Here is a 20411-nt window from a genome sequence, read left to right as displayed (position 1 = left end):
TTCCCACCAGGCCTTGAGCGAACAGATTGTATGTTAATATTTCTTCCCAATCCATCCTAGAATGTAGAGTTGCACTTAACTAAATACTACTTATTACCATTTCCTGTTGGGGGGATATATATTTTTCTTTAATTGTTTGAGATTCAGAAAATTCAGTTTTGTGATTGGTTTTGATTTTGACTCCATGCTGAGAGCTGTGCATGAAAAAAAAAAGAATAAGTCACGAGCCCTCTTTTCCACGTGTTTGCAGTCCAAGAGGGGCAGGGGAAGGGAGGGAAAGCTTTCAGGGATGGGGATACAGGAGTGCATAACTGATGTTAATAGATTTTCAGCAGACAGTGCGATCATGACAAGACAAGGGGATGTTCGTGTCAATAACAGAGAGCCTCCTGTGGGAAACCAGTAATGAGGCAGGAGCAATAACACTAAAATAGTTTCTTGAAACTTTTCTCAGCCTGTCTCTTGGGGCCATGAACTGTGCTTTGTTTGTCACATTTTGGTTGCAGTGAAATTCTAAGTGATTATTATCTCATAAATGAGAACAAATCAGTGTGACACCAAAGATAGTCTCAAGGGTACCGAGTGTAGCCGATCTTTCATTACGTCAGAAACAGTACAGGGCAGAGAGCCTCTACAAAGAAGCTCAGTTTTGTTCAGAATGCTACAACTGTCCTCTCTGCTTATCAAAGACGTAAACTTAGCAAGACTTTTTTATATGTCAGTACTCAACTTTTGTGTAAAGAAGTGATAAATTGATAAGAAAAAAATTGGGGGAAAATGTCAGAAGATGACACCAGTGCAGAAAGCATTCAGCTCCCTGCTCTGTCTGGAGTGTTCATGATTTGATGGGGTGATAACTCTGAGGTTCACGGGTAACTTTTAAATCAGCGTTGTATTTATGATGTTTTGGCAGTTTTGTATTTTACTGGCTGTCTAACAGTGACCGCTGTGAAAGCCTTGACCGGCCAGCTTCTGCAATCCTTTAACAGAAGAGGCAGGATTGGAAGTTAGAGACTCCTGATTCTTATGCTGGGTTTTGTTTAAAGTATCGTTAAGACTTTGACTTTATTTTTTAGAGCAGTTTCAGGTTTAAACCAAAATTGAGAGAAAAGTACAGATTTCCTATATATTCCTACCCTGACACATGCTTCACCTCTGTTATTGTCAACATCATTCTCTAGAATGGGACATTTTTTTTTTCCTGTCTTCTACCAGCATGTTATTTTATTTTATTTTTAATTAATTTATTTTCTATTTTTTAACTTTACAACATTGTATTTGTTTTGCCATACATTGACATGAATCCACCATGGGTGTACATGTTTTCCCCTTCCAGAACCCCCCTCCCACCTCCCTCCCCATCCCATCCCTCCGAGTCATCCTGGTGCACCAGCCCCAAGCACCCTGTATCATGCATTGAACCTGGGCTGGCGATTCGTTTCACATATGATAATTTACATGCTTCCATGCCATTCTCCCATATCATCCTGCCCTCGCCCTCTCCCATAGAGTCCATAATACTGTTCTATTTATCTGTGTCTCTTTTGATGTCTCGCATACAGGGTTATCTTTACCGATTGACCAAATACCATATATATGTGTTGGTATACTGTATTGGTGTTTTTCTTTCTGGCTTACTTCACTCTGTATAATAGGCTCCAGTTTCATCCACCTCATTAGAACTGATTCGAATGTATTCTTTTTAATGGCTGAGTAATATTCCATTGTGTATATGTACCACAGCTTCCTTATCCATTCATCTGCTGATGGACATCTAGGCTGCTTCCATGTCCTGGCTATTATAAACAGTGCTGCAATGAACATTAGGGTACACGTGTCTCTTTCAAGTCTGGTTTCCTCAGTGTGTATGCCCAGCAGTGGGATTGCTGTGTCATATGGCAGTTCTATTTCCAGTTTTTTGAGGAATCTCCACACTGTTCTCCATAGTGGCTGTACTAGTTTGCATTCCCACCAACAGTGTAAGAGGGTTCCCTTTTCTCCACACCCTCTCCAGCATTTATTCTTGTAGTCTTTTGGATAGCAGCCATAGAATGGGACATTTTTAACCAAAGATGATCCTGTAGTGGCCCATCATAATCGCTCAAGGTTTGTGGTTTACCTTAGGGTTCACTCTTGGTGGTGTACATTCTATGGGATTGAACAAGTGTTTAATGACATAAATCCATCATTATTGGAGCTTCCCAAGTGGCACTAGTGGTAAAGAACCCATCTGCCAATGCAGGAGACGAGGGAGATGTAGGTTCGATCCCTGGGTTGGGAAGATCCCCTGGAGGAGGGCATGGCAACCCATTCCAGTATTCTTGCCTGGAGAATCCCGTGGACAGAGGAGCCTGGCAGTCTACAGTCCATAGGGTCGCAAAGAGTCGGACAAAGACTGAAATGACTCAGCGTGCATCCATCATCATCATATCAAAGGAGAAGGGGGCGGCAGAGGATGAGATGGTTAGATAGCATCGCTAACTCAATGGACATGAATTTGAGATTCCCTGGTGGCTCAGATGGTAAAGAATCCACCTGCAGCGAAGGAGACCAGGGCTTGATCCCTGGCTTGGGAAAATTCCCTGGAGAAGGGAGTGGCTCCCCATTCCAGTATTCTTCCTGGAGAGTTCCATGGACAGAGGAGACTGGTGGGCTATAATCCACGGGGTCACAAAGAGTTGGGACACGACTTAGCAACTGAATAACAACAACAAAGCAGAGTATTTTCACTGCCTTAGAAATCCTGGACTCGACTCTTCACAGACCACCCCTCCCTGCAATAGTTGTACTTTTGCCCTTTCCAGAACGTTACAGGGTTGGAGTCATACAGTATATAGCCATTTCATATGGACTTCTTTCATTTAGGAATATGCATTTATGGTTCTTCCATGTCTTTTTATGCCTTGATAGCTCATTTCTTTTTACTTTGAATTTCTTAGCTCCCACCTGTGTGACTGGGGGCAAATACCCTATCCTGATCTTACATTGGTTAAGCGACGGGATTGGACTTGAGTTTTTTTTCTTCATATTTGTCTTTGCAGCTTACACTATAACTTCTTTATTTCAGGGGTGTTTCTAATATGCAGAAGTCTAGTTCCCAAAACAAAACCAGTAAAATGTGTCAAGATCAGACAGAGCGTAGAGTTTGAAATAATTAACCCAGTGTCTAAATGCAGCTCAAGGGCAACTCCCAACTAAAGCAGGGTTGTAAACTCAAACATCTAAAGAGACGAAGAGGGTGTGCAGTTTTTATTGTTGTGTCAAATTCTTTCCAGACACTGTGGCTTCATGCAACAGATTTTGTCCTTAAGAGACCAGATGTACATAAAGAATATTTTGTCGTCAGTTATTCCTGATTTCAGGAATAATTTCCTAAAACCCAAAGCTTTATTCCTTACTTTTGGCTTTGCTTTAGATTCTTGGATCTCAAAACAAGACATAATTTTGGTGATTTATTCAAGCCCTCTCAATTTATATTGTTGTTGTTTAGTTGCTAGGTCGTGTCCAACTCTTTGCAACCCCATGGACTATAGCCCACCAGGCTCCTCTGTCCATGGGATTTCCCAGGCAAGAATACTGGAGTGAGTTGCCATTTCCTTCTCCAGGGGATCTTCCCGACCCAAGGATTGAACCCGTGTCTCATTCTTGACAGGCAGTTTCTTTACTACGGAGCCACCTGGGAAGCCCTCTCAATTTAGAGCTATTATAAAACTATAGCAGAAATACATGAAGTGTCATCTAGCTATATTAATTTTTAAAAGTGGTTCTCAAACATCAGAGTCCCTTAGAGGGCATGTTGAAACAGATTGCTGCCCTGGCCCCCTGAGATTCTTGCTCTGTGAGTTTGGGGTGGAGTCTGAGAAACTACATTTCTTCTTCTCTTTTAAAATTTTTTTACATTTTAATCAGAGGATAATTGCTTTACAGTTTTGTTAGTTTCTGCTGTACAAGAACGTGAATCAGCTGTATGTATACATATATCCTCTCCCTCTTGAGACTCCCTCCCACCCTCTCGTCCCACCCCTCTAGTCATCACAGAGCACCAAGCTGAGCATCCTGCGCTATTCAGCAGCTTCCCACTAGCTGTCTGTTTCATGCATGGCAGTGGATATGTTCATGCTAAGTCGCTTCAGTCGTGTCCAACTCTTTGAGACCCTATGGACTATAGCCCACCAGGCTCTTCTATCCATGGGGATTCTCTAGGCAAGAATACTGGAGTGGGCTGCCATTTCCTCCTGCAAGGGATCTTTCCAACCCAGGGATCAAACTTGCTTCTCCTGGGTCTCCTGCATTGGCAGGCGGATTCTTTACAGCTGAGCCACCAGGGAAGCCCAGTACAGTATATATGTCAATGCTAATCTCTCAGTTCGTTCACCTTCCCCTTTACCCACTGTGTCCACAAGTCCATTCTCTGTGTCTGCGTCTCCATTCCTGCCCTGCAGATAAGTTCGTCAGTACCATTTTTATAGATTCCACATATATGTGTTAAAGTTTCTACATTTTTAACAAAAGTTTCTGGGTGATACTGTTGTTGCTGATCTGTGGACCACATCTTGAGAACCATTGTTTTGAAATAATTCCTTCTCAGGCCAAATGAGAGAACTTATTTTCTTTTTAGGTGAAAATCTTTCAAATGCAGTTAGATTTTTTTTTTTCTACTTCAAGTTCAGCCACCAGATGAATAGTCTCCAAAACTCTGCCTTCAACTCCGCCCATAGTCTGACCTGGCTCAATGCTTGTGACGAAGACACTTAGCTGAAATTATAATACAATGAGATAGAAGCATATACACATGTTATGGATGCACAGAAAACAGTGAATAGTTTTAACCAGCTTTTAAATTTGCACTTTCTAGCCACTGACCTTTATCAGAAGCTTTAGGGATGAATGTAATTAGCATACACTTTCCTTTTTTGGGGTTCTAATTCCCCAAATACTTTCTTGAGCTCAGTATTGATTCCTATTGTATAATAGTGTGATTGTCATCTGAGTGGAAAAACTCCATAGTATAGTTTCTCTAAGTGGATATTGAAATTAATTTGGAAGTATGAAAATTTCTTTAGGCATGCTCTGATCTTGTGATCAATTCAGTGATCCTAGAATTGTGATCTAAAAATTTATAAAAGTGTTATGTACTTCACATACTTATAAAATTCCAATAATTTATTAAATTCTTTAAGCAAAATTAACTCTGTTAAGTTGAAAAACTTGCATGTGTCTGTTTTTTTTTTTACAGTTTTTTAAAAAAATTTTTATTGAAGTGTAGTTGATTTACAATGTTGTGTTAGTTACAGGTGTACAGCAAAGTGATTCGGTTATATACATGCATATATCCATTCTTTCTCAGATTCTTTTCCCATATAGATTATTACAGAGTATTGAGTAGAGTTCCCTGTGCTATACAGTAGGTCCTTGTTGATTATCTGTTTTACACATGTGTGTGTGCTAAGTCGCTCAGTCATGTCCGACTCTTTGTGACCCCATGGACTATAGCCCTCCAGGCTCCTGTGTCCATGGGATTCTCTAGGCAAAAATACTGGAGTAGGTTGCATGCCCTCCTCCAAGAGAATCTTCCCGACCCTGGGATCGAACCCAGATCTCCTGTATTGGCAGGCAGGTTCTTTACCACTAGTGCCACCTGGGAATCCCTATTTTATACGTAGTAGTGTGTATATGTTAGGCTTCCCTGGTGGCTCAGCTGGTAAAGAATCCGCCTGCAATGCGAGAGACCTGGATTCGATCCCTGGGTTGGGAAGGTCCCCCTGGAGAAGGGAAAGGCTACTCACTTGAGTATTCTGGCCTGGAGAATTCCATGGGTTCGCAAAGAGTTGGCCACGACTGAGCGACTTTCACTTTCATTTTCATGTATATGTTAATTCCAGTCTCTAATTCATCTGTCCCTACTGGGTTCATTTCTTAAAGCTGTGCTAAGCAGTTTGTTTCTCTGTCATTACTTGTTGTTCAGCTGTGGTTTTCTTACAAGTGAAGGGGAAAATCACAGAAACTCAGGACAAGAGAAAGAAAGAAGAAAACAGTCACAAGTTCAAGGACTCCCAAATTGAAGATGATTTTCTCTTACAGAAAAAAAAGACCACTCCTACCCCAAAATGGTTGAATCATGCTTTTGTGGGTTCTGTGTGTGGAAAATACCGTGTTTTTTAAAAATTGAAAGTATAGTTGATTTACAGTGTTGTGATAGTTTCAAGTGCACAGCGTACTGTGTGTTTTGATTCCAACAGAAAACCAAACCCTTGATGACGGAGTTCTCGGTGAAGTCTACCATCATCTCCCGTTATGCCTTCACCACAGTTGCCTGTAGGATGCTCAACAGAGGGTCTGAGGACCAGGAAGTCACGTTTCAGATGCAGATTCCAGCTGCAGGTTTCATCACTAACTTCACTGGGTAGGTGAACCCTGGAATGAAGATTTCTCTGTAGAGTGGTCAGGGGAGCCTGAGATGCTGTGAGGACCACAGCCTTTGACTCTGAGAATATATAAATTCTCAACCCAAAGGACTGTCCATGGGAAAGAAGGTTGATTCCCTCCCCTCTGCCTTCTTCCTTCCATCCCCATTTCCCCCTTCCTCCTTTTTATTATCTCTTCTTTCGTCCCATTCCTCTCTTCTTTCCTCCTCCCCTTCATTTCCTCTTTCTTTCCCTCCAACAAATGGCTACCCACCCCAGGCCAGGCACACTTCAAGGAGATTGGTCTACCTTTTTGAAAAAGAAGAGTGTTGCTCTGCTGTAGAAATTCCTCTGGGGAGAAACAAATAAGCAAACAGATGAATAATGAGATTGCCTTCAGACAGTAGTGAGTGCCATAGAGATGATAAGTAGGATTGAGGGGGCTCTTTTAGGTCGGGCAGCTGGGGAGGTGGCTCAGAGGAGTCAGTGTTGAAGCTGACATCTGAAGGACCAGCCAACATGATAACCTTTGATAACTAGATACCATATATTTCTTCTTTTCACCTGAACTAAGAGGTAAAGAGATGCAAAATAGGTATGTGGGTTTAATTTTAGGTCTGGGCAGGATTCAAGTTGGTGCATCTTCCTGGAAGTTTGTTTGAGCAGGTCTTCTGTGTCCCTCCCAGAGAATCAGAGACACCATGGGCTGGCTCTTCACATGTGGACCTGTTGAAATTTGCCCCAGAACGAAATGAGTGATGCAAGGGTAGTGCCCTAGTCTGGAATGCATTCTCAGTGGATATCCAAGAGGCAAACAAAAATATTTTCTAGGGTTGTCATGGTTATGAGATCTATGCTTGACTTTGTCTTGGCAAGCTGGCAGCACAGCTGTCTCTCTTTTTTTCTTTTCAATTAAACATTTTATTTTGTATTGCGGTATAGCTGATTAACAATGTTGTGATAGTTTCAGGAGAACAGTGAAGGGACTCAGCCATACATATACATGTATCCATTCTCCCCCAAACTCTCCTCCTATCCAGGCTGCCACATAACACTGCACAGAGTCCCCTGTGCTATACACTAGGTCCTTGTTGATTATCCATTTCAAATACAGCAGTGTGTACATGTCCCCTCCAAACTCCCTAAGTATTCCTCCTCCCATCCCTCCCCCCACATCCATAAATTCGTTCTCTTAAGTCAACACACCTGTCTCTTGTGTTTCAGGCTTATTGGAGACAAGGTGTATCAGGGAGAAATTACAGAGAGAGAAAAGAGAAACGGTGATAAGGTAAAAGAGAAGAGGAATAAAACCATAGAAGATAATGGGTAAGTACCATTGAATTCAGGAATTAAAAGTCCACTACAGCCAAGTGTCAAGTTTTCTACCTCTTTGACTTCCCATCTTGTTTTCACCCTGTTTCAAGGATTTATCTATTTATTTTTATCCTATTAATAATATATAATATAACTGGTTAACAATATAGTAGCTAAGGGTTTATGATCAAAAACCCACTCACCCCCATTCCCCAGTTCTCACTTCCTAGAAAGATCTGCTTCTGATATTTCTGTAGTCTTATGGTAGTTACCTCCCTTATTCTAAATATTATGGTTGTTGTTCTTGTTCAGTCACTTGTCATGTCCAGCTCTTTGCGACCCCATGAACTTCAGCACACCAGGCTTCCCTGTCCTTCACTATCTCCCAGAGTTCGCTCAGACTCGTGTTCACTAAGTCAGTGGTGCCGTTCAGCTGTCTCATCCTCTGCTGCCCCCTTCTCCTCCTGCCCTCAATCTTTGCCAGCATCAGGGTCTTTTCCAGTGAGTCAGCTCTTCTCATCAGGTGGCCAAAGTATTGGAGCTTTATCTTCAGCATCAGTCTTTCCAATGAATATTTCCTTTAGCATTGTCTGTTTTGATCTCCCTGCTCTCCAAGGAACTCTCTAGAGTCTTCCCCAGCACCACAATTTGAAAGCATCAATTCTTCAGCACTCAGCCTTCTTTATGGTCCAACTCTCACATCTGTGCATGACTATTGGAAAAACCGCAACTTTGACTGTAGTCTTGCTTTTTAAAAAATTTCTTGATAAAAATCAGATGTTGATTGATTGTTGATTCTCTGCTGTGAAGAAAGAGGATTCAGCAGATTTACAATACTCCCACTTTCTCTCTGCATTCCAAATTTTTGTATTATTTTTTTCTTCTTCAATATAAGCAGAGTTATACCATACTAGATGAGCCCTGTTATCTTCAATGGTAATATTCTCTCTCTTCCATGTCACCCAACCTTTTCTTTTCCTACTTAATCATTTACTTTTGCATTGTCAGAATTATCAACATTAAATTCTGATCTGTCATGGTATTTGAATTCTTTGTCTATAAACTGAATCCAAACATTGAAGACCAATAAGTCAATTCACTTTTAATGACTGTAAATAACATTAACTGTAGAGCCACCTAGTTTACTGAGATTTGTTTCCTTCTCTGCTAGCCCAGTTGAAAAAAGTGTCTGTTCCTTTTGAAGAAAAATGATCATAGGATCTAGAGAAAACGGTGTGGGCTTTATGAGGATTATTATTTTTTTTTACACTTCACAAATTATTCAGAATCATGCCACAGTTCTGTTTAGTTGGATCACAGCATATATCTGCTTTCCTTTTTTAAAAAATATTACTTTATTCTTTTTTTTTTTTTTTGGCCACGCCTCGTGTGGTATGTGGGATCTCAGTTCCCGGGCCAGGGATCAAACCAGCACCCCTGCGTTGGAAGTCGGAATATTAACCACTGGACCACTGGGGATGTCCCTGTGTGTTTTTACCTGAGGTCACCTGAGTCAATCCTCTTCCACTTTGCCCCCTTGGGTCTCTGTCAGGGAGAAAGAAGTAGAAGGGTTCAGTGGTCTTTGAACTCTCTGCTCTTCAGGATTCCTTGAACCCGTATAACCTTCCTCTAATGCAGGCGTTTGCTTCTCCTCCCAAAGCTAAATTCTAGTTTTTCTTTCTAATGTTGACTGAAAAAGTTAACGTGCAACCAGGAAGTTGAGGATTATGTTTTCTTGGAGGCATTTTTGAGGACTATAGTCCTGGAGACCGTCTCTCGGGTAGCTCTGAGGGACTGTTCCAGAGATGTAAGGGAGGACTAGGATATGGAGGAGGTTCTACTGAAAAAAATAAATGTAGTAGAACATCAGACATGACTGCTGATCAGAAAGAAACCCAGACGTCTCAGGTGAATGGTTTTAGTGCTTTTCTGTGTATGGGAAGGTGCGCGAGTCTGGGCTCATTGAAATGAGTCCTTGATACGCACCTTAACTATCTATAACTATAACCTATAACTAATATAGGTCAGTCTCCTATTTTCCTCCATCCTGAATCCCCTCAGGGTGCATTGTGGTGACAGCTGCAGTGGCTGGTGGCTTATTCTTGGTGCGGTATTCTTGGTAGGGAGTGCTGAGGGTTCTCACTGAGAATGCTTGGCTGGGACCGTCTTGGACTTGAGGGAGCTTGGCTTTCTCCAACCCCCTGCTGCCTTTTCTCTTCCTTCCAGGGAGAAGGGGACGGAGACATTCAGAGCTTCTGTGGTGCTTCCCAGCAAGGACAAGGCTGCCTTCCTCCTGAGTTATGAGGAGCTCCTGCAGAGACGGCTGGGGAAGTACGAGCATGTGGTCAGTGTGCGACCCCAGCAGCTGGTGGGGCGGCTGACAGTGGAGGTAACCGTGCTGGAGAGGTCAGGCATCGCGGAGCTGGAGGTGCTGGGGCTGCAGAACAGCCGGCACAGGGGCAGCGGCCGGGGGCCAGGTGAGTGGTGCTGCCGAGTGTGCTCAGGTGTCCTGGCGTTAAAGCAGATGGCGCCCCTGCCGTACAGGCCCAGAGTGAAGCGGCGATCTGAAAGACAGCAGCCAAGCAAAGACAGTGCCCTGTGCATTTTTTAAGACCATTTCTTTTTTTTTTTTTTTTTTTAAGACCATTTCTTTCTTTGGCTGCATTGGGTCTTAATTACAGTTCAGGGGATCTTTTGCGGTGGCACACAGACTCTCTAGTTGTCCCGAGGCATGTGGGATCTTAGTTCCCTGACCAGGGATCAAACCCGTGTCCCCTGCATTGCAAGGCAGATACTTTACCATTGGACTACCAGAAAAGTCCCAGTAATGCCCTTTTTTAAGCCGTGCTCTATCAGGAGATTTTACAATATTCTAATCATTTCTCACTGTTGTGTCACTTCTGAGAATCTACCTTTGGTGAGACATCCAAAATGTTGGGATGGTTATATATACGAACATGTTTAACAATGTTTGTAGTAGTGAAAGCATTCCTTCATCCTAAATATTCAAGCACATGGGTGCGATTAGTAAATTAGGGTTGTAAAAACAATTCATCATGTGATAAGGAAAAAAGAGACACACTTGTACTTACACTTTAATGTTAAATATGGTAACTGTGAAGCTGACCAAAGACTAGAAAGTCATATAAAATAATCATTTATGGGTGAGGGATGATGGGATCATTTTCTAATACTGTTTTTTATTTTCCCTTATTTTTTAATACTCTGTTTCCAAAACAAACATTTAACGTCAACAGAAACATCTAAATAATATGCTATATTCTTTCTAAAATTAAATAGTGAAAAATAAGTACTGGAAATTTGATTTAGACACAGACATTTCTGTTCATCAGCAGGATCACTTAATTTGAGTTTTGCTCAGATTTTAATTTTTTTAAAGGTAACTAATTAATTAATTTTGGACTGTGCTAGGTCTTCATTGCTTCAGGGTTGGGCTTTATCTAGTTGTGGTGCTTGGATTTCTCTTGTAGATGGTAACTCCTGGGCCAGTGGGCTTCAGTAGTTGCTCCTTGAGGGTTTAGTTGCCCCAGGGCATGTGGACTCTTCATCCCGGGTCCAGGCGTTGAACCCATGTCCTCTGGGTTGGCAGGCGGGTTCTTAACCACTGGACCACCAAGGAAGTCCCCTCATACTTTAATTTTTTAAGTAGCACTCTTTGTTGAGATGATCATGAAAAATTCAATCTAATTTAATTGCTATGTTAATGTCAACTAATAGTTTATATTTAATATTCACTTGCATCTGGTCTTATCCTAAATATATCTGTAAAGTCTAATGTCAAGTTGGATAACAAGACAGACATGCCCCCAAATTGCACCAGGGTTAAAATGACAAGACTTTGTGTGCCTGTGATGCTGAGGTCAGGGAAAGGCTGAGTGATAAGCAATCGCAGAAAATGCAGAACCCGAATTCAACCCCTGTGACTGCAAGGAGGGAACAGAGTCACCCAAGAAGCCTTCTCGTATGAGAATATTTAGGGATGAGTTTGCAAGGAGAGGAGAGAAATGACTTGACATGAGGAATAAGAGAATCTTACTTGAGGCGAAAATAGTGAAGACCTGGAGCTATTAGTGGGAAGAGAACACAGGATGGAATCTGCTAGTTGTGCCCCCAGCATGCGGTTCAGTGAACGACTCTGGATGAGAGAGGTAGTTTGGTCTTGAAGGCTGGAGCACGATGCAGGTCTTTGTTAGAAGTTAACTCCAAACAATGAGTTTGCAATCTGTCCAATTCAGTTCAGTTCAGTTGCTCAGTCTTGTCCAACTCTTTGCAACCCCATGAACCGCAGCATGCCAGGCCTCCCTGTCCAGTACCAACTCCCGGAGTTTACCCAAACTCGTGTCCATCGAGTTGATGATGCCATCCAGCCATCTCATCCTCTGTTGTCCCCTTCTCCTCCTGCCCTCAATCTTTCCCAGCATCAGGGTCTTTTCCAATGAGTCAACTCTTCGCATGAGGTGGCCAAAGTATTCCAGTTTCAGCTTCAACATCAGTCCTTCCAATGAACACCCAGGACTGATCTCCTTTAGGATGGACTGGTTAGATCTCCTTGTAGTCCAAGGGACTCTCAAGAGTCTTTTCCAACAGCACAGTTCAGAAGCATCAATTCTTCGGTGCTCAGCTTTCTTCACCGTCCAACTCTCACATCCATACATGACCACTGGAAAAACCATAGCCTTGACTAGATGGACCTTTGTTGGCAAAGCAATGTCTCTGTTTTTTAATATGCTATCTAGGTTGGTCATAACTTTCCTTCCAAGGAGTAAGCGTCTTTTAATTTCATGGCTGCAGTCACCATCTGCAGTGATTTTGGAGCCCAGAAAAATAAAGTCAGCCACTGTTTCCCCATCTATTTGCCATGAAGTGATGGGACCGGATGCCATGATCTTAGTTTTCTGAATGCTGAGCTTTAAGCCAACTTTTTCACTCTCCTCTTTCACTTTCATCAAGAGGATCTTTAGTTCTTCTTCGCTTTCTGCCATAAGGGTGGTGTCATCTGCATATCTGAGGTTATTGATATTTCTCCCGGCAATCTTAATTCCAGCTTGTGCTTCCTCCAGCCCAGTTTTTCTCATGATGTACTCTGCATATAAGTTAAATTAGCAGGGTGACAATATACAGCCTTGATGTACTCCTTTTCCTATTTGGAACCAGTCTGTTGTTCCATGTCTAGTTCTAACTGTTGCTTCCTGACCTGCATACAGGTTTCTCAAGAGGCAGGTCAGGTGGTCTGGTATTCCCATCTCTTTCAGAATTTTCCACAGTTTATTGTGATCCACACAGTCAAAGGCGTTGGCATAGTCAATAAAGCAGAAATAGATGTTTTTCTGGTACTCTCTTGCTTTTTTGATGATCCATCGGATGTTGGCAATTTGATCTCTGGTTCCTCTGCCTTTTCTAAAACCAGCTTGAACATCTGGAATTTCACGGTTTACGTATTGCTGAAGCCTTGCTTGGAGAATTTTAAGCATTATTTTACTAGTGTGTGAGCTGAGTGCAATTGTGCAGTAGTTTGAGCATTCTTTGGCATTGCCTTTCTTTGGGATTGGAATGAAAACTGACCTTTTCCAGTTCTGTCGCCACTGCTGAGTTTTCCATATTTGCTGGCATATTGAGTGCAGCACTTTCACAGCGTAATCAACCGGAATTCCATCACCTCCACTAGCTTTGTTCGTAGTGATTCTTCCTAAGGCCCACTTGACTTCACATTCCAGGATGTCTGGCTCTAGGTGAGTCATCACACCATCATGGGTATCTGGGTCATGGAGGTCTTTTTGGTATAGTTCTTCTGTGTATTCTTGCCACCTCTTCTTAATATCTTCTGCTTCTGTTAGGTCCATACCATTTCTGTCCTTTATCGAGCCCATCTTTGCATGAAATGTTCCCTTGGTATCTCTAATTTGTTTGGAAAGATCTCTAGTCTTTCCCATTCTGTTGTTTTCCTCTATTTCTTTGCAGTGATCACTGAGAAAGGCTTTCATATCTCTCCTTGCTATTCTTTGGAACTCTACATTCAAATGGGTATATCTTTCCTTTTCTCCTTTTCTTTTCGCTTTCCATCTTTTCACAGCTATTTGTAAGGCCTCCTCAGACAGCCATCTTGCTTTTTTGCATTTCTTTTTCTTGGGGACGGTCTTGATTCCTGTCTCCTGTACAGTGTCACCAACCTCCATCCATAGTTCTTCAGGTATTCTGTCTGTCAGATCTAGTCCTTTAAATCTATATCGCACCTCTACTGTATAGTCACAAGGGATTTGATTTAGGTCATCTGTCCAGATCTCATCAAAAAATTAAAGACATTGTCAAGAGACCTGACATTCAGAAATGATATGAGATAAAAGACATCATTCTTAGATCATTGAGGTCACCGTGGGTAAGGTTAATGGATTTGTGATCAGTTAAGAGTTAATATCCTTGAAAAAAATGAGCTGGGCCCTGTGAGACTCAGCTTACACATCTGTAAATAGAGATTATAACCATCTCTCAGGGTCACTGAGAAACTTCCGTGCCGAGTAAAATCTTAATCATCATCATTATTACAATTACCTTCTATTTAGTTTTTCCTCTGCAAATCTTCTCTCTCCTATTAGATCATAAGTGATTTTGAAACAGGACTTTGTCAGATTAACTTTTGTCGCCTTGCAATAGTTTTTTAAAAAATATTTATCATTTATTTATTTAGCTTCATCCAGTCTTAGTTGTGGCATGTGGGATCTTAGTTCCCTGACCAGGGATGGAACCGAGGCCCCCTATATTGGGAGCATGAAGTCTTAGCCACAGGACCACCAGGAAGGTCCCTCCCTACGGTGTTAAACACGATGCCTTTTAAAGAGTAGATAACTGATTAGGTGTCTGCAAAGTAGAGAAGAAAAGGGAAAAAAGAAATGAAAAAAATACACACCTAAACTAATAACAAAGAATGTTTTAAAATTTCATTTTTTCCTAATCGTAATTTATCAGGAAATTATCCCACATGGGAAGGATGGTTATCCTGCTGTAGAAATGAAGTGCCTGTGTGTCCTGCCAGGTTCAGAACCACCGTGACTCTTCCGAGATGTGTCTGCGTGGTGGTGTGTGGGTCATCTTGTAAGGGGTAGGTCTGAATCCTGATGGTGGTTTGTAAAGTTGCTCACTGCTTATCAGCAGGGCCTGTGGGAATCTCCGAGGAATGTTTCCAGACCATTGATCTCCTGGGAATTTGTTTATTTTTAAGAAAATTGTTTTCCTGGCTCTTTGCACCAGACCAGATATCTGGCCTTACAGAGCGAGAGATCTCACGGGCTGTTGCCCGGGCCAGGTGCGGTGGACTGGGGCCCTTTTTGCTCTTCAGTCCAGTCCAAAGCGCAGCTGCTTCTGTTCCTGCAAAACAGCCACTGCGGGAAGGAGCCAGAGGCACAGGATGCTGTGATTGTGCCTGGATGTCATTGCGTGTGTTCCGAAAGCACCCGGGCAGAGATGCAGCTAGAATAGAACTGAGACCAGGACGTGGGCGGCGAGCATGTGAATGTGGACTGGAGCCAGCGCCGGCCTCTGAGGTCAGACTTCTGGATGTTCTCTGAGCAAATCTCTATCCGCTGGACCCGCTGATATCATTAGGGAAGCAGTTCTAGATAAGAATGACTGTGTGCTAGCTACTAGACTCAGCCTGTGCACACCAGACGTCTAGGACAGCCCTCCCTGGGAGCTTTTGTAAAATATTTAGGGTGTGAGTTCAGATTCCATGTCTCCCCCTAGGTACATAAAAAGAAGAGAAAGCCTAACAGCCGTGGAACCTACTTTTGCCTCAGTTTCCTTGTCTGATGTGTTGGGCCCATGGCTATTGAACCATAAATGAATGAACTTTGTCTCAATGGGAAAGCCAATGCTGTGAGACGTAATTTGCAAGTCAAAGTATTCTACTTTCTGGATTATTAAAACAGTTAACTTTTGTGTGTGGTTCAGACTCTAACGGTTACAATTTGGGGTTCGGTGCAAGGCCACATTCCCTCTCTCTTCCGTCACCCTGCTTCCTTCTCCCTCAGTAACTTGATGATTTGGGGGCTCAATGGAACAAGAGCATTTGAAATTAATTCTTTTCTAGAACATCCCTGGATGTCTGATGATCTTCTTAAGTTATAACCTGGATAAATAGTCCATCTATGTGATTGGTTTAAAGCTGGTTACTTCACTCTCTAGGTTAAAATCTCAAACTTCTTGTGGTCCTGTGGCACCTGAATTACTGCCCTTTCCATGATTCAAAAAAAAAAAAAAAAAGCAAAACAAAAAACTGGATGGGGCCATAAAATTTTCTTTTATGATCAGATCCCTGATGGCTCGGAGTAAAATAAAATGAGATAAACAATATTAGAAATAAGGTACCTTACCTTTTTCATCCCCTTTAGCTTTGTATCAGTGATGCTCAAACCTGGCTATACCCTAGAGTCACCTGGAGAGGTTAAAAAAAAAAATAACAGATGACTGAGTCCTCACTCAAGCACTTGAATTAGAATTTACCCAGGTTGAGGCCTTGGTAACTGTATTTTAAGGTGTGATATTCTGAGTCTGTTCTACGAGAAACTGAAAATTTTATGAGTGCTTTTAATTTATTTATTTGTAATGCAAAGAATAATGCTCAAAATTTTTCCTACCACTAAACAGATATGATAGTTTATCTTTTATATTCTTTGTTTATTTATTTTTAAATTATTTATTTACTTTTGGCTTTGCTAGGTCTTCATTGCTGTGTCTGGCTTTCTCTAGTTGCAGTGAATGGGGGCTAGCCCCTAGCAGTGGTGAACTAGTTTCTCATTGCTGTGGCTTCTCTTGTTGTGGCTTTAGGCATGCAGTCTTCAGTAGCTGCGGCTCAGCGGCTTAGTTGTTCTGGGGCATGTGGGATCTTCCCAAACCAGGGACTGAACCCTTCCCTGCATTGGCAGGCAAATTCCTAACCACTGGACCATGGGGGAAGTCCTAGTCTTTGCTTTTTTAAAAAGCAATTTTATTGAGGCTGAGTTTGCATAGCATAAAGTTTACTCATTTGAAGTCTTCTAACTCAGTGATTTTTGTACACTTGCAAAGTTGCGCAACCATCAGCCCAATCCAAGTTTAGAACATTCCTATCACCCCGAAAAGATGTTTGTGCCTCTTTGCAGTCACTCCCTGTTCCGACCTCAGCCCCAGGCAACCACTAATCCACTTTCTGCCTCTCTTTTCAGACAGCTGCATTTTTCAAAGCACCCCAGGTGGTTTTGACAGTTGGTAAATGTTAGGAACCTTACTTTGGACCTCTCAGCAGAATGTACGGACATGAACTCTATTAGGATCCTGACCTATAGAAGCAGCTTTTTTTAGATGAATTACTTTTATTCATTTATTTTTAACCATTTAAAAAAGTTGAAGTATAGTTAATTTACAGTGTTGTGTCACTTTCAGGTGTACAACCAAGTGATTCAGTTATACGTACATATATATCTGTTTTTTCATATCCTTTTCCCTTATGTGCTGTGCTGTGCTTAGTCGCTCAGTCGTGTCCGACTCTTTGCGGCCCCATGGACTTTAGCCAGCCAGGCTCCTCTGTCCATTGAATTCTCCAGGAAATAATACTGGTGTGGGTTGCCATTCCCTTCTCCAGGAGGTCTTCCTGGCCCAGGGATCAGACTGGGGTCTCCTGTATTGCTGGCAGATTTTTTACTGTCTGAGTCACCAGGGAAGCCCATATATAGTAGTATATGTTAATCCCAAACTCCTAATCTATCTCTTCCCCTACCCCACCTTTCCCCTTTGGTAACCCTTAATTTGTTTTCCATGTCTGTGGGTGTATTTCTGGTTTGTATATAAGTTCACTTGTATCTTTTTTGGGAAAAAATAATTACGTTTTAGGTTGTTAGAACCCATACCCGCACCCCCCAACCTCCCACCCCCCGACCCCCCACCCCCCCCACCTCCCACCCCCCACCAAGTACTCTGCAAGCAATGTGTGCTCTGTATCCTTTACCTCCCCAGGAACTCAGCCTACAGCTTGCTTTTTAATTGTATCACTCCTAGGTCAGCTTCCCATAAAATAATCCTAAGAACGAAGAAAGCTTCATTAGAAAGAAGAGAACCACTCAAAATACGGTTTCATTACCTTTGGTGCTGGAAGATGAGATTGTTGACTCTGCTGGGGTCTTTGAGGATAAATTAATGACCAGTCTTGAGTCCTGCAGGCTCAAGTCACCTTTGAGTGCAGGCTAGACTTGTGTGTGTCTACAGTGTCTTGTGTATCTGTAGACGCCAGTGAGGAGTTGGTTGAATCTGTTTAAAAATCATATTTTTCTTTTCCTTTGCTTGGTCTGTTAACCTTCTGACTCTGCCGTTTGCTGTGATGGCTCTCAGGATTGTAACGGAGGCAACTAGCTTGGTGCCCACCACAGAATGGGTGCTCAGGAAGTATTTGTTAAAAGAATTTAGGAATAAATAACTGTCAGCAATGAAGATGCCATTGGGCTTTCAACACTTTCCTGGTTTGTTGTTGTTCAGTTGCTGAGTTGTGGCCGACTCGTTGCGACCCCATGGACTGACTGTATGTAGCTTGCCAGGCTTCTCTGTCCTTCACTACCTCTTGGAGTTTGCCCAAACTCATGTTCCTTGAGTCAGTGATGCCATCCAACCACCTCATCCTCTGTCGCCCCCTTCCTGGTTTAAGTTGGTTAAGTTCTCCAGATCTTGGGTGTGGCTCTTATTCTGTTGTGGAGGAGGGATTCAGAGGCAGAGTTTGGCTCCAGAAGACTCGTTACAGGAATATAGATCCCTCCCTTTTCCAGAATTGTCAGATAACAGAGGGGATGCTGGGTTTAAATTTGAAACTCCAGGTAAACAATGTGTCCCATGCTTATCTGAGACATGCTTATCCTAAAAAGTCACTGGTGGTGTATCTAAAATTCAGATGTGACAGGGCATCCTTTTTCTTTGCTAAATCTGGCCAGCCTGTGCTATTAAAGGCTGCATTGTAACTAACAGTTCACCTCAGCTCCGGTTCGCCGCTGCCGTGTGTCCCTCCCTGGGATCCAGTCTCTAGGCTGCAGCTGGAAGGGTATGGCCCCACTTGGCCTCTGTACCTTTGCCAGGAAGCAAATTGGTTGTTATGTGAGGATTTCCAGCATTGTTCAGTGCAGAAATCACTGATGTATGAATCATTTGGCTCCATAGTCGGGTCTGTTTTGTTTTGTTTTTAATGCTGATAGGAGGACCCACACTATCTCGTCTATTTGGTTGTCGGCTGTAGCTGGGTGGGAGTCAGCTGTGAACAGAATGGCTCGGAGACACCCAGGAGGGTGACCTTCTCTCTTTCACTTAATACTGGTGAGCATCCTCCTCTTCTTCAGGATACCTCAGTCTGGTTCTTCCTTTTCCCTGCTGTGTTAGTTTGCTATTGAAGGTGGGATGTTGTCCGGGCAAATGGCACTGTCTGCTACAGGTGTGACTGAAACCAGAGGTGGAAGCATGTGCCATGTTTCAACTATAGCACCTGCCACACCCATAAAACCACTTTCAAGATGATCCTCTTGAAGGGCCCCTCTGTCCATCTGGCCAAGTATGTGCCGATGAGTTGAGCCATGTCCATGTTAAATATTCCAAAAGCTCACATCGAGTCCTTACCACGTTCCTGTCCTGTGCTACAGATCTCCACCACCATTGTCACTGCCCTTGAAGAACTTAGAGTGGGCAGTTTTTAAAAATTAGCAAGTGTTTTTCTTTAATTGACATGTATTTGATTTGCAATGCTGTGTTAGTTTCAGGTGTACAACAAAGTGATTCAGTTTACATATACACATATCTGTTCTTTTTCAGGAGCTTCCCCTGTGGCTCAGTGGTAAAGAATCCACCTGTAATTCAGGAACCATAGGAGATACGGGTTTGATCCCCAAGTCGGGAAGATCCCCTGGAAGAGGACATGGCAACCAACACCAATATTCTTGCCATGGACAGAGGAGCCTGGCGGGCTACAGTCCATGCGGTCACAAAGAGTCGGCCATAACTGAAGTGACTTAGCACACACACACATTTTTTTCCAGATTCTTTTCCCGTATAGTTTATTACAGAATATGAAGTAGAGATCCTTTTTGATTATTTATTTTATATATATTGTTGCTATTTAGTCATTAAGTCGCATTCAACTCTTTTGCAACCCTGTGGACTGTAACCCGACAGGCTTTTCTGTCTGTGGGATTTCCCAGACAAGAATACTGGAGTGGGTTGCTATTTTCTCCTCCAGGTGAGCTTCCTGAACCAGGGATCAAATGTGCATCTCTTGCATTGCAGGTGGATTCTTTACTGTTGAGCCGTCAGAGACGCCCCATTTTATATGTAGGAGTGTATATATGTTAATCTCAAATGCCTGATTTATCCCTCTCCCCTTTCCCCTTTGGTAACCATAAGTTTGTTTTCTCTGTCTGATTTGATATTTGTATATGATGCAAAATGATGATCGCAGTAAACCTAGGTGACATCCCTCACCATACACAGTTACAGAATTTTTGTGTGTGTGTGAGATGAGAACTTTTAAGATCGGCTCCCTTAGCAACTCCTAAATTTGCAGTACTGTATTATTGACCATAGTCACATGCCATAATTACATCCCCACACTTTTTCCGTTAACACTCTGCCGATTGACCTGAATTTGTCTTTTTCTCGATGATAAAAGGGTAGTTGCCC

At 42.5% G+C, this 20411-nt stretch overlaps 1 protein-coding gene and 1 long non-coding RNA gene across 2 annotated transcripts in view; one reads left to right on the top strand and one right to left on the bottom strand.

The window, feature by feature from the left end:
• The window catches only part of ITIH5 (inter-alpha-trypsin inhibitor heavy chain 5), an 82895-nt gene that overhangs the window by 19263 nt on the left and 43221 nt on the right, over window positions 1–20411 (top strand). Inside the window, exons 3-5 of the mRNA XM_081557214.1 lie at window positions 6240–6403; window positions 7629–7730; window positions 9945–10195. Of these exons, the coding sequence (XP_081413340.1) occupies window positions 6240–6403; window positions 7629–7730; window positions 9945–10195 (517 nt within the window). The remainder of the gene's footprint in view (window positions 1–6239; window positions 6404–7628; window positions 7731–9944; window positions 10196–20411) is intronic.
• Window positions 9050–18759, bottom strand: LOC145532366 (uncharacterized). The gene is made up of 2 exons (XR_014073173.1): window positions 17845–18759; window positions 9050–10282 (listed from the first exon to the last, which is right to left on the bottom strand). It is a non-coding gene; the product is annotated as an uncharacterized LOC145532366 (long non-coding RNA).

This window comes from Giraffa tippelskirchi, chromosome 13 (genome assembly GCF_054371585.1).
Source record: "Giraffa tippelskirchi isolate mGirTip1 chromosome 13, T2T-mGirTip1v1.2.pri, whole genome shotgun sequence".
NCBI classification, from domain to species: Eukaryota; Metazoa; Chordata; class Mammalia; order Artiodactyla; family Giraffidae; genus Giraffa; species Giraffa tippelskirchi.
The sequence above is the reverse complement of the archived record's forward strand: the minus strand, read 5'-3'. Positions and strand labels throughout refer to the sequence as shown.